General features: G+C 40.6%; 1 protein-coding gene across 2 annotated transcripts; it reads right to left on the reverse strand.

The window, feature by feature from the left end:
- Positions 1-1,280: 1,280 nt before the first annotated feature.
- Positions 1,281-13,212, reverse strand: znf281a (zinc finger protein 281a). Of its 2 annotated transcripts, XM_067616152.1 has the most exons (8): positions 12,748-13,212; positions 10,000-10,154; positions 7,790-8,243; positions 4,929-5,021; positions 4,501-4,627; positions 3,378-3,461; positions 3,107-3,225; positions 1,281-2,953 (listed from the first exon to the last, which is right to left on the reverse strand). In XM_067616152.1, exons 3-8 carry the CDS (start codon positions 8,192-8,194, stop codon positions 1,331-1,333), a joined length of 2,451 nt encoding a protein of 816 aa, XP_067472253.1. In that variant the 5' UTR covers positions 8,195-8,243; positions 10,000-10,154; positions 12,748-13,212; the 3' UTR covers positions 1,281-1,330. The 2 variants fall into 2 exon arrangements, with proteins under 2 accessions (XP_067472253.1, XP_067472254.1); XM_067616153.1 differs by lacking the exons at positions 10,000-10,154; positions 12,748-13,212 and adding an exon at positions 9,711-9,984.
- Positions 13,213-14,316: the final 1,104 nt, after the last annotated feature.

Genomic DNA, 14,316 nt, shown 5'->3' on the forward strand with positions numbered 1-14,316 from the left:
CTCCCTTCCCCTCCCAGCTAAACCCTCCCTAAAAGTAAGGAGAAAGAGAAAATGTTAATGAAAAATCCCACTTTCACATATCAACCATGCCCTCCCGCCCCCCCGAATCCCGTATAAACCATGCTACCCAAACAAAAGGGTATTCCCATCATACAGAATATGTTCAACCCCAGAAAACCCCCCATCTGCATATGCCCAAACAGCAACACGCCTCTTTCAAAAAAAAAAAAAAAAAAAAAAAAGCCAGTCCATTCCTGACGTTTGAGCTTCCTTGATCTGATGGGGTACTTTTAAACAATGTAAGAAAACGGCTCAAAGTGCTAATTGGATTCTTTTAAAGACATAAGAGAAATGAGGAAGACGACGAGGGCGGGATAAGGGGAAGGCCATTCTATCGCTGTCCAACAGCAACCTCTATTGGCCAAAGAACAGCCCTAACATCGCTTTTTGTTCTCCAAAAATATAACAAGGACAACATTTACCCCCTGAAACAGCCCTCACTCTCCCTCTACTTCAACTGGCAGTTCCCCAGAATGATTAAATCTGTTATTTTACATAATATATATTCTTATAAATATATATAGATATATATATATGGCCCTTATTGAAGAAAACATGAGTTTCACATTGACACGAAAGTACCATAATCTCTATATAGCCAAGTAGAAAGTGTTTTCAGTGTTCAAGTGAGCTGGCAGCAGTCTGTTTATGTCACACTCATTCAACAAGTAATAAAACATAAGAAAAATCCTCTTTGAAGTCGCAAAACTTACACTGAACCTCATATGCTTCTTCTTCTTTTCCACTTTTTCCTGAGTAATACTTTTAACCTTGTAACAGACAATAACTTCTATTTTTTTTTTTTTTTTTTTTTGCTATTTCAATTCTGGGCTATTCCCTGCCATCATGGTTATTTCCATTATTATTATTTTTTTTACAATTGTAAAGTTGATTGCTCAAACACTTCAGCTCATTGGAAAAGAAATATGTCCGACGCTACTCTACGCTTACTTTAAAAAGTACTTTCAGTTCATGATTAATGACCAGACCTATTGTCACTAATATGACATGAATAAACAGTCAATACATATTTAACTTAAAAATGACAGATACTTAAAAAAAAAAAAAATTGCATTTGCAGGAAGCCTTGCAGGCTTATTGTGGGGAGAGGAGTGGGCACAAAAACAGAGCATCAGTATAATTAAAATAAAGATGTCACTTAAAAAAATAATAATAACAATAATAATAATAATAATAATAATAATAAAATAGGAGCACTAAACAATTAACATATCAACTTTAATGACAGTGTTCTCTCCCTCTCAGGCTCTCATCTGTAGCTTTGGCTTGTTGGAGTTTTGGAACCTGTACTTACTGGCTCATTGACATCAGATAACAAACTACTATACCCTGAGAATTCAGACACAGGCGTCCTTATCCTGTGATGATCCACCTCCCCGCTAGAGTCAGTGCCGTAAGACAAGCCGCGGCCGTCTGACTTGAACTGGGAGCCAAAGGCCTGAGCAAAGTTTTCTATCTGGTAGGAAGGCTTGGAGGAGTCGAGAGAGGCCAGATCCTGCGAGGGGGTTAGAGGGTAGACCGCGGTGCCGTTCTTGACGGGAGGTTGGTCCTTCTGGCTGCTCAGGTCAGATGGGCTGATCTGGTAGGAGGAAGGGGGAGTGGAGGAGTGCTGCTTCTCCATCTGGTCGGTGAGCTCCTGAGAAGGGGTGAGCTGCTGGTGTGCGGACGCCTCCAGGCTGCTCAGGTGGAAGCTGTGCTGTGGTGAGGAGCCCGTCAGCATCGCGAAGTGAGACTTTGGCACAGAGGAGGGCAGCGAAGGCGAGGCCGCTGAGTGGCCGAACCCACACTCCAGTGGGGAAGTAGTGTAGATGTTTTTGTCAGAGTAGAGGGGGTTGCCTGGGTGGGAACTGGTGAATGGTCCGGAGTTGGGGGGCCCGGGACCCAGAGGGAAGCTGGCGCTGTGGCTGGTGCGCTCCAGGGCCTGCAGCAGGAAGCGAGAGTATTCGTGCATCATGACGGTCTTGTCTCCAGACGGGCTGGGGACGTCTGTGTTGTGGCCGATGTCGGGACCGTCGGCCGAGTGAGGGTTCAGCTCCACGTGATGGTCGCCGATGTCGAAGTGGACGTCGTGGTGTGAGCCGTCGGGTTTCTGGGTGTAGTGGTCGAGGAGGCTCTGCAGCACCTCGTCGGGGATCCCTGACTTGTCCAGACTCAGAGGCGCGTCGCTGTCCAACACGCTGGAAACAACACCCTGAATGACAGACGGGTGGGAAGACAAGTGGCCGACGCTGACATCGTATTCGCTGTTGGTTCCTCCGGCCACCGCGGGCCCTGAAGAGTTTGCATTGTTTGCTGCATGAAGGTAACGTCTCTTCTTGAGAAACTGCATGGCGTCATCGTAGTTGCTGCTGGTGGGCCCGACTTTAGCCCCGTTACCCTGCATGAGGCCCAGACCGTCCATGCCCCCGCTCTGCTCCAACTGGCCCGCTTTGGCCTGTCCGAGACCCACTTTATCAAGACTCTTGCGATTGGCCTTCTTGAACGCCATCTTTGGAGCTCGGCCGTGGTGGCCGTGCTGCATGCTGGGTCCTGGCTCAGTGGAGGAAGATACCGTTTGATTCTCCACGGAGTACTCGTGGATGCTGTAGCCTCCGGATACAGCATCATGAATGTGTGGTATCCTCATCCCTGCTGCTGCTGCTCCTCCTCCTCCTGCATCCCCCTTCTTCTTCTTGCGCTCCCCTCCCTCTCCAGAATTTTTGGACCTTCCCCTCTTTCTCCCGGTATTCCCTGCGTTTCCCTGAGTGATTCCATAGCTGCCGTGTCCCATGTCTACACAACCCAAGTCCATCATCCCGGGATCGAGCCCCTTCTTTATGGCTTCTCCACAGGTTCGCTTGTGCTTAAGCAATCGGTCTGTCCTAGAAAAATACTGAACGGAACAAACACCAAATGTTGTCTTTAAAGCAAATAATGAAGAATGATCTTAAAGTTCTTGATGTACAGTATAAAAGGATCAAATTAGATAGCCATCGAAAAGCCCTGTGTGTGTGTGTGTGTGTGTGATACAAAGCGGCTCACTAACCTGTTGGCAGGTCTCACATCTGTACGGTTTTTCTCCGCTGTGCGTCCTCTTGTGCCTCTCCATGTGGTACTTTTGAATGAATCGCATGTTGCACTGGTCACAGCTGAATGGCTTCTCTCCTGACACATAATAACAGCATCGTTCAAGGTTAGTTATCTTCTGGTTGATTGGAAACACGGTGTGACTCACAGGTTGCGTCAGGCCCTTCGGTGATATGAATGGGTCGTTGCTGTTTTTTTTTTTTTTTTTTTTTTTTTTTAAAATCACTCACCACTGTGGATTTTCTCGTGTCTCTGGAGAAGGTACTTCTGAATGAAACTCATGTTGCATTGACTGCATCTGAAGGGTCTTTCGCCTGGAATGAAACAACAGAGATTTATATGTTGAACCCCTCAGATGGACGTTAACGCCTCTGTGACAAGGTGCAAAATAACACAAGCATCTGTAGAATGCAATGCAATAATTAATACCATATTCTTTAATAAGGACTATGGGATGACTTGTCTCTATGGTGGTTCTTTACCAAAACTTGACACACATGTTGCAAGGCTGTTGCAATGAGTTGCGTTGTGTTTCACATAGTTTCATGTCATTGTATTGAATCTATTAATCCAACATAGAGGTCTGAATTTTCTTTTTCTCACAACGTGACTGGATTTCATGACTATAAAAAGTTATCTTGTTATCTTGTTAAAAGGAATTTGTGGAAAGAGCATGAAGTAAAATGAAACATGCTGCATATCCTTCATCAGTCTAAATATCCAAGTACATAAAGGGATCAATTGTGCATGACCTTCAGCTGATATTCCACTTTTCAAAATCAATTTTCTAGATCACTGAACTCTTTTGTGACAACAGCAATTATCATGTAACAATTCATCATTCTGACACATTACACAAACGGGAAAGATGAGATTAAAATTAAAAAGACTGATTTTAAAATAACGACATCAGTCCTGTACTGACCCAGACCAAGGACGGATTTCAGACTTACAATTTGGGGTCAAAACTTAACAAAAATTACACTTAATAGCGTATTAAAAACACATTATCCTAGTAGTTAAATACCCACTCTGGGCCTGTCTATATCTGAGACCACATGTGTCTCTACAACTATCCAAACGAAACAGAACTGTCCCTCAAAGACCAGAACTGATGATATGTCTTTATGGATGAGCTACTCTTTGTTTTTTAATTTAGTGTCAGGACAGCAGAGAAGCTCAAAACCTGGGATAACTTTAATTACCTTTAAATATTACACCTAAAAATGTGCTTATTTCAAAGCTACACATTGAACTATCTGAAGACAAAAATAAATAAAGTGTACTTGCGCTAATTATGCAATCCCCCCCCCCATGATGATCATCATAGTGGAAATAAACATGCCACAATACCTGTGTGAATGAGGACATGTCTGCGTAGGTGATAGGAGCTTCTGAAGGATGCGGTGCAGTGCTCGCAGATGTGAGGCTTGGTTCCTGGGGACAGGCTGCCTCCATCTGCGTCCAGCATCATTGATTGCTGTAGAACAATATAGAGAGAAACAGAGGGGTCAGATTCAGTCCAGACCTTCTTCTACGTCATCTGAATATAGAAGTATCAGTGACATGTTTGTGGAACGCACCGGTATAATGAGAACTATCCATGTTGTTTTTAAAAATCTGAATATTAGAAGTGATTATTTTTAACAATATAAATTATTATTACTCTAGGAAATTATTAATACACTTTTCTTTGTGGTGATATATAATTGCTGATGTACAACTGAAGGACTTGAAAAGCCCAAATTTGACAACATATTAGATATATATGTATGACAAACCTTTGCCTCGCTCCGCTTCTTTCTTGGTCTACCCTCCTGTCCATCACCGTTTGACCTTCGACCTTTTCTCCCAGTGGGCTCCTGACTCGGCAGCTGCGAGGATGACAAAAGGGGAGAGAGGGAGAGGCTGTGAGAGCGAGCCGTGACAAGGAAATTACTTGATTGAAGGTTAAGGGCCTTCAGTCTAAAACTGTCACGCAAACAAGTCCGTGTTTGTTGCTCGTGAAAAACAAACAAAGCACTATGACAACATCTAGTGATTGTCTGTTGGAAAGTCAAGATGTGGTTCTAGTGGGCGGGATCACAAAGCCTTAAATTTATAGCCTTTCTATGGATAAGCAGCCTGTAATTCACTGTGAGAGCTTTTCATTTACTACTATGGTATATACGCAAACTGTACACCTCACATGCTGCTGTACCTAAACTGAACAATCTGCGTGGAGTATTAAGAAGCGGTTCCTTCTTTCTTTCTTCCAGTTTACCGTCCCGCATTGCTGTTTCTATCTCAGTTGTCCTCACTGCCATATGGTGACTGACAGGCTAAATGTGGCTGCACCTGCTGTTCCTAAAAATCAGCCCAATCCGTAGAGTAAAAACAGGAGAAAATCAACTCAAAATGCATCAGATTTCTGACTTGATTTACTATGAACTCACAAGAAAAATATGAGAATAAGTGCATGAATAACTATTTGGAAATATTCCAAAAAACACTGACTATAGGGCATATTTCATAGCTGTCTTGAGAATATAAAATAATCATTTGAGCCTGGCTGAAAATGGAAATCTCATGTTCTACTTTCAGAACATGAAATTATCCTTGAATAGACCATTTAAAAAAAAAAAAAAAAACTAAAAAAACTCTGGCACAGTGGAGACGATAATTCACTCTGCTTCTCATCATACTTACATCTAGAACCTGACGACCTCTGATGCCTGGCTATTGTTACAAATGTGTGGATGTGCGTAATTCTAATTGAATGGAGCACAAAAGAAGTCTGAAATGAAGTGCAAGCTCAAACAAGACAGCTGTGTCCTTGCCAAGACGTTTTCATTCACGCCAAGGCTGGATGACATCACCCTTTAAGCCAGAAAAAGAAAAAAAAAAGGGAGGGGTGTGTGTGTGTGTGTCGGGGGGGGGGGGGGGGGGGGGGGGGGGGGGCTCATTTATATTTTGCATCTCAAGCCGTCAGTAGATTCATGTCACCATAACCTGTTTCAGACAAGCTCCTCCCCCTTCACCCTTCCTTTCCCCAGACTCCTCCCTCTCAGGCTTTTAAATTATGGCCTGTCTGACAAACATAGCAGAGGCTGTTTTTTGTGTTTTTTGGGGGACAGACTAAAAAAAAATGATTCCAAATTAGATCTTTATTGATTTTTTTGTTTTGTTTTTCAAATTCATCTGGGTTTAATATTTCTGATGTTTGATTCCACATTGGCCACATCCATCTAAAAACTGACTAACATGAATAACACAGTAACGCAATTCTGACTACAGTCTGAGCAATACAGGATATTTGAACCCAACACTGATATAGTGATATAACGAGCAATATCAGTCCTCTTTACACAAACGATAAAATAGATAAACATTTTGATAAAGTTCCTTTAAATTTGTTTTTTTGTTTTTTTTTTAAACAATTGTGTCCAAGAACTATACTTTCCTTTTACCTTTGAAAAATACAGAATGGTGACACTGTTTCACACTGTATGTTTGACATTTCTGTACTTTTATTTCCTGTCACTTATAGGCTGCAATGGACTAATATTGGACGTTACACTGAGCTAGCCGTCTTTTTAAAAGCCCTGAAAACCAGATATATTTTTTTAGATTTAATTTTGTATAATACTATTCCTCCGATGCCCGACACATGTTTTCATAATTATGTCTATATCCGTCTCATCTGAAATACTGATATGAATTTGTATTTACGTCATAGAGAGGAAGTGAAAAATATTAACAGAACTTGTGGGACTTCCTTCAAATTCTGGATAGCTCTTCATTTTGTGCTTGCACACTTTAAAAAAAAAAAAAAGTTTTCTCACATATCTTACACATGCAATTGTGTAAGATGTACCGACATCCTTTACTTACAGTATAAATGAAAATGTGAAGGCAAAACATGATGATGTGACAGAGGAAAGCTGACAAACAACATATTTTGACTACACTAGTATGATAATGTTCTCTCCGTTAGCTCATTTTTTAATCACATTAACGTGTAGCTTTTAATCTTAATTTATGACCTTTATGTATTCATGTTAATGTGGTTTTGAGTGAACGGCATAAGCTGCAGCAACAACAGGATGTCTCCTGTAAAACGGAGAAATATAACTTTACAGCTGCACTAATCAATACTTTCATATTAACAATTGATGAATCCACATATCATCCAATATCACACGACTCCGTAGTAACCTCGGCTTTGTGGAGCATTTTAGTGTCTTTCAGCTTAATGTTTCAGTTTTACAGCCTGCAATTTTAGTGTTTTACTTCACTCTCACTGTTGTCCTCAACACTGTTCCCCTAATAAACCAACTGTACACTGAGCAGCACCAAACAGCAGACACATTAAGTCAGTGACTATGTGGTGAACAAAGTGGATCATTTACAGTAGCAACTAAAGATACTGATATTTATCTCAGGAGCTGGTGGAGACCAGTGAATATTGGACTTGTGTGTGTTTGTTGCTCTGAGTTTACCAGAAATGAAGTTTATATGTTAGTAATATCTCAATGTTGTTATTACAGCTTGTTCCACTGCCCCTAAGAGGCAAAAAAGTCTAGTTATAACGCTTTAAGGAATCAGAATTATTTAAAACGAGCTTCCTCTCACGTTCTGGTTCCCCATCCGTGGTACTTACGTTGCCCATGTTGAGGTCATGCACCAGCAGGCCCTGGTTGTTACTGAGTGTCACCTCCAGCAGCTCTGTGCTCTTGCCCGGTCCTCCTGGGTACAACGGCAGGCGATAATCATGCTCTGACAGTTTCTCCTGCTTGATACCCATGGCGTGAACATAGTCTCCTACCCCCGCACACCCCAAACCGCCGCCCTGAGTGCCCATGCTGCAGTCAGGCGAGTCACGCTCCTTCTTCAAGATCATTTCTTGCGGCGGAAGGTCCTGCATGACAGACTGGGCGGCCAGCCGGGTGAAGCTGGTCACCGGAGGGAGGTGGCTGAACATTATCATGCCGGGGCCGAAATTGGAGTCCATGCTCCCGTTGGAGCGGAGGAATTCATTGCCTAGTTTGTCTTGAATGATGCTCATGGTGAATGCCGGCGGGCAGGAAAACTATGGGGTACCAATCAGTGTCATCCTGTGAGAAAATAACAGCCACGATCAATGTTAAACACAATATTGGGTCAATGTGTGATTCTTTTAAGGAAGCGCAAATAAGTAGCAATCCATCTGCGTAGATACACACAAATAACAGCCAACAGACAACAATTATGGAGCCAGTTAAGCTCGATCTTCAGGAATCAGTGTCACGGCCTCTGATCTCACAACTGGGTGCTTAGTTGGATTAAAACCGATGATTTGTGGGTCAACAAAGGGCTGCAGTCTAGCATAACGACAAGTGGAAACAAGCAATAAACAGGAGCTAAACTGTACAAAATTTCTCTCGGGTCAATTACAGTGTGTTTGTGTATATATGATACAGTATTTTACAGGGCAAAAAGGTCATTGCGACTGCAACACTAGACACAACATGAGATGAGGAATGAGAGGATTGAAGTTGTGCGTTAATCTGTTTGATGGGCCTGTCTGACCCAGTCATCCTATTTGCATGAGCTTATCTGACAATGAGAGTGCACACAGACTGCATTAGAAAGACTGCTGGTGTAATTATGTAGCATAAACAAATCAAGCACGTTTTATAGTAGCTGTGAATGTAACGTTTCATTCAAGATTAATTTTGAAGAGTTCAGGTGGCGATGTAACATTTCGACATTTTAAATTGAATGGGATTAGCTTTGCTCAAATGTAAACAAATGTTGGGAAACGTGTCTCTTTCGTTTTATATGATTTGCTATTTTCATTCAGTTACATCGATTCTTTCTTCTTCTTTTTTTTTTTTTTTAATAAATCATAATTATATGTTCATGGATTAGCTTTCAAGGTCCCGTCCAGCTAAGTTAATGAATGCTATCTGACTGCTGCCAAATGCCTCCAGCTTTGATGATGCGCTAGCAGCAATAACCGACTCCGCTAACACAAAGACAACTTTTTCAAACATGAAACAATACTTCTGATCCTTCCGACTAACTCCTGCTTTCTCAAACATCTTACAGTAAATGAACACAGTGCTTAGTGGACCCCTGTGGTCTAGCGTAGTGTATTTTTTTTTTTTTTTTTTTGAAAACTGCCATGCGTGTGTTCGCTTGGCAATTAGCTACCTAGCTAAGCATTTAGGCTAACCACTGTTGCGGGGCCCTTCTTCTTTGTGATGCGGGATCAGGCAATAATTAATATGGCCATGCAATAACAGCAGCAGACCTGCGCGGATGGACGCCACACCGTGCAGCACAACATGAACACACACAAAAAAAAAAACAGCCGAAGCGTGAAGACAGTCGGTGCTTTTCAAAACGTGTAAACAAAGTTTCGTTTTGTACTTTCGCTGCTGAAATGAAAGAAATGTGATCTTAGGGAGGCAGATATGACTTCACAGTAGCGTTGCGTTACACCAGACAAACAAAATCCGTGAGCTGGAAAAAATGATCAAGGACGAATGCTGGTTTGAGAGATGTATATATATATAAAATCAACATAGCTATCTTACACCGTTTCTACTTATTCTTCACTGCTTTCAGCAAGTTGGTTTCTTCGTTTCCTGCACAGTGAGCCGACTGTAAGTGATGGAGCGACAACACAGGCAGGACCCATAACAAACGGCCCACACAACTCCAGCGAACAATGATGCTCGTCCGATTAGCCGACACGGCTAACTTAGCAGGCTAACTAGCGGTACCGTCAGTGCGCTGCGCTTTGTTGTCTGTCCCGTACGAGGAGTTTCAACCGCTACAGCGACGGACTCTGCCCCAAACTTGGCTTTTATGAATTTCTCTTACCGGTGCACGACCATGACCCGCTGTTTTGGCTCGTGTTGTTCGCCCTCAGCTGTCCGTTTAAAAATCTAGAGCCAAAACATTGTTCTCCCGCAGCTGCTGGGTTCTTCCATCTTGCCTCGGCGCAGGGGATTCTGGGTCCCGCAGGCGGACGCGTCCTGAAGAGACGCAACAATAAAAAAAAAAAAAAAAAAACTCACTGTATTGTTACTATTCTTTATCATGTGTTTAAGTTCAGCAGAACTGAAATCAGATATACATTTAATCATAATATAGACATATATATTGAAGTTGTATATATGCATAATTTCATAGTTATTAATAGGTTAGCCTTTAATTCCTGTATTTGTATGTATGTTGTATTTAAAGCATAGGCAGAAGAAGAAGAATTCAGGTCATTTAGTAAAAGTAGAAATGCTGCCATGCAAAAAATACTCCATTATAAGTAGTTTCCTTGCCTTAAAATGTTGGTGTAAAACTGCAGAAGTAGCCTATAGAGAGATAGCTAAACTTATACTTGCACTCTACATAGTGTGTGGTTTAAAACACTATATATTTTATAAGATGATCGTACGATTTTTATATAAATCTAAATCTACCACTAACTATAGGTATCCAAAAATGTAGCGAATATGGTAAAAAAGTGCAGTAGAGTAAAAGTATATACTAACAGAAAAAGAAAATACTCAAGAACCTTAAAATTTTTCTTAATTACTTGAGTAAATATATTTAGTTACTTTCCACCAGTGAACATAGTTTACAGGTTGATGTGGAGAACATATCCAGTATACAGTGTTTTGAAATTTATAGTTTTGGCATATCTTTACAAAGAGAGACTAATAGTAATTTCCTTGTGTTGTCACTAACTTTCTTTACTAGTTTCTGTCTTCTTGCTATCTCTTCTCTTTCTATTAATGTTGGTCATTTCCGCCATCAATGAAAGGAGACAAAAAAAAAAAAACCCACCTTCAATGGCAGCAGTGAATAAAGATCCCCAAATTCAAATGACTGAGACTGATTGTTCCAAATGCCAGAATAACGGAGCGAGTCCCAGACCAGGCCATTCAGATGATCATAACAGATGTATTTAGAAGTGAAGCTCTTAGATGTGCTGGATGAATGACTATGTATACATCTAAAAGCACATCAGAGTCAGACCTCGCACCCCCGCTCTTAATTGCCTTTGCTAATGAACCAATTAATTCAGAAAGCAGAGCGTAATTGAAATGCAGACAGTAGAGTAATGCAAAAAAGGTCAGCGAGTGCATTTTTGATGTCCCTACTCCTTTCATATATCCATAATGGCAACCCACATTACTGACAGTGATATCTTTGAAATCACTCTCATCTTGGAGTGTTTAAATATGTATGATGGTACGATGATGGTTGCTTGATGAACTGGAGCTAGTTAAAAATCAGTGAATAAAATTTGAGATAATAAATTAACTTGAAGGTAAAAAAAAAAAAAAGTTAATCTTTTTCAGTTTGATTATAAGCAAGATCATCAAGTCTTGTCTTGGTTTATACTACATCCGTATGGCAGTGTAGCGGCCTATAACAACTGAATAAAGTATTCAGTTGAAGAGAGATTGTAAGCTTGTTTTATATGAGGCTTCAGCCATCTGAGATTTTTAACTAAAGTGGATATCTTCACTATTTTAGTAAAAAAAATCCCCTCTTTGTGTCTCGATGGACGGTGTTTTCCTGTTCAGCTGCAACGAAATGAAAAGTAACTTTGAATGATATTAACTTGATTTGATTAATTTGGACGACTGAAGTCTCATATTATCTTCAAATAGACTTTTAAATACTTTTTTGCACAGAAAGAGGGCTGTCGATTTTGTCCGCCATCACTTACATTGAAAGTGCATCATGGAGAGATCTCTTAATGCTCAGTATGAACAGGAGGAATCAATACAGCATGAAAATTTTCAGTGACTCTTTTTAAACTTGACTTGAGCGTTTCTAATTTCTTGGCTACGACCCTTCACGGCTTATCAAAGTATAAAGATCATCTGATCTCATCTTTTTAATTTATTAAACTTAATGAAGAAAAAACACACTGTTATCACCTGATAACACTAACAAAACACCAGTCTGCCTTCACCATCTTTCTGTTATTTCAGTCCGCTCAGAGACAAAGAGAGGAAATCCTGGGTTTTTATTTCAGTGTCATCTACTGAGTCTTATATGTCAATCTCAGCTGAGGTTAGGAAATGTCAGTGTATGGCTCAACTTTCCAACAGTTCCCCCGCCATCAGCTGAGTGGATGACTGCACTGAACGGGACATTAAGGTCAGAGACATTATGACTCCTGCACTTTGAGTCATGTCATCTGCCACTGACTCCACTTTGAGTCGAATAATCTGCCGTCATTGTGCAGCGGACAGAGAAGTCAGCATGTTTGTACTTGCACATACTGCGTGTGCAGTATGTGGCTATGAAAGAGGATAAACTGATTGTTTTCATGTCTGGAATCTGCAGCAATTTCTGTATCATATGACACAAAGTGTTATTAATTCTACCTCCTCATTAATAATTCAGGTCTGTGCAGCGTGTCTTTGTTCCCTCTCCCTCCTCCCCTGAATCCATCCCAACCTCGCATGCAATAAATTTGGATGTGAATTTTTTTTCCTCATCATCTAATAAATGGAAGCCAAGAAAACTGTGAACAGCAGAGAGCCAAGGTTTTGGTGATTGCTTGTGTTGTGCTGATTTGGAAACCTCTCACTGGGAAAGCCTGATGCCTACACATAACAGATGGCGATCCTGGCCGTCTACACTCTAATCCTCAATTGTCAGGAGGATCACAGTCCAGTATATCAGTTCCCTCTATTGAGACAGAAGTCCCTCATCAGTTGTGTAGTGTGACTTGTGCTGTGGAGAGAAGAAAAATAACATTTGGGTGATTATATTCTGTGTATTGATATGTGATGTTTGGTGATTTATGCTACAAATCAGAAACTCCTACAGCTACATCAAGCTGATAACTTGATGTAGCCTCCAGTACAGACTGGTACATTTCTTTTGTGGTTGTTGCTCTTAAGATTGAACAGAGTCTGTCTGTGCATATTCTTTTACCTACAAAGTCAAGTCAATTTATTTATAAAGTGCATTGAAAAACAGCAAATGTGTGCTTTACAGAGAGATGAGAATTACAATCAAATAGCAAACATGGGCATAATTATGAGGATCAAAAGAAAATGAATAAAAATGTAGAATAGAATAAATACATATCAGCTTATTCGGACACATCTGACAAGATACTTGGCGTTTTTTGCTAAATTTTCTAACAGAAATTTAATTTTTGGTTCCACTTTTCTCTGAAGACATGTTGGTTTAAACCACACTATGTAGCAGGAAAAAATGCTAAACTTCAAAATGCTAAAAGCTAATGTATGTACAAAAGAACATTCTTTAAAAAAAAAAAGGTTATTTACCCTGATTTCAATGTAATTAATGTAACTTATTTTCAAAGTCTTAATTTAATCACAGGTATCCATGAGTATGTGACATGTAGCTCTGGTCAGCTTTATGCCGTCGACTGTGTGATGATTAGGAACAATTTGACCAATCATTTTAACTCGTCTTTCTTCTCAGCAGCTCATTTTAATAGTGTGAACAGCAGCACAATGCATCAGGAAACTGCTGTGCATCATTTTTCTTTTATTAATGGAAATTTTGTCTTTTTTGGAAACCTAATTGAATAATTTGTTGTTGCTGAAATATGCTGTAGGTCTCCTTGTTGATTATGCATTTTTTATATTAAATAGCCACAAAATGCACAATGTGACAAGAACTCTCTTTCTGCATTCAATATCCTGTGATGCAGACATTATTTTCTGATTGATTTCAATGCAGCATTCATTTTACCCTTTAAAATAAACGTTGGATCAGTCTGATAGTTGCATTTCCATTTCTTTGTTTGATGTCCTCATGCTCTCTACTGTATCACCTGCAGCTGTGATGGTGAAATATCAGGCTTCTCTTTTGTTGTTCAAGTGACTGAGAGCATTTGAGCTACTAGCTGGTGGTGTTTAGTGTCCGCAAGACATCGCTATTATATATTAGATCATGTGAAGCTTAAAAACACAGATGAAATCCACAAGTGGGTGATGTAAGAATGAAAGGTCCTGTGAGGCCGTAATACTGCAGACCAATTACAGGTGTTTTCACTTATTAGAGCTAATTAGACGTCCTCTCAGGACCGTGAGGGCGAGTACGGACTGTCCTTGAATGGAATTTTGCACCTGTAAAGCGCCCAGCTTCAACCGGAGCGGAGGTTTAATCAGCCAGAATAATTGAAAACACTTATGTGAG

The sequence above is a fragment of the Thunnus thynnus genome, chromosome 17, assembly GCF_963924715.1.
Source record: "Thunnus thynnus chromosome 17, fThuThy2.1, whole genome shotgun sequence".
Lineage (NCBI taxonomy): Eukaryota > Metazoa > Chordata > Actinopteri > Scombriformes > Scombridae > Thunnus > Thunnus thynnus.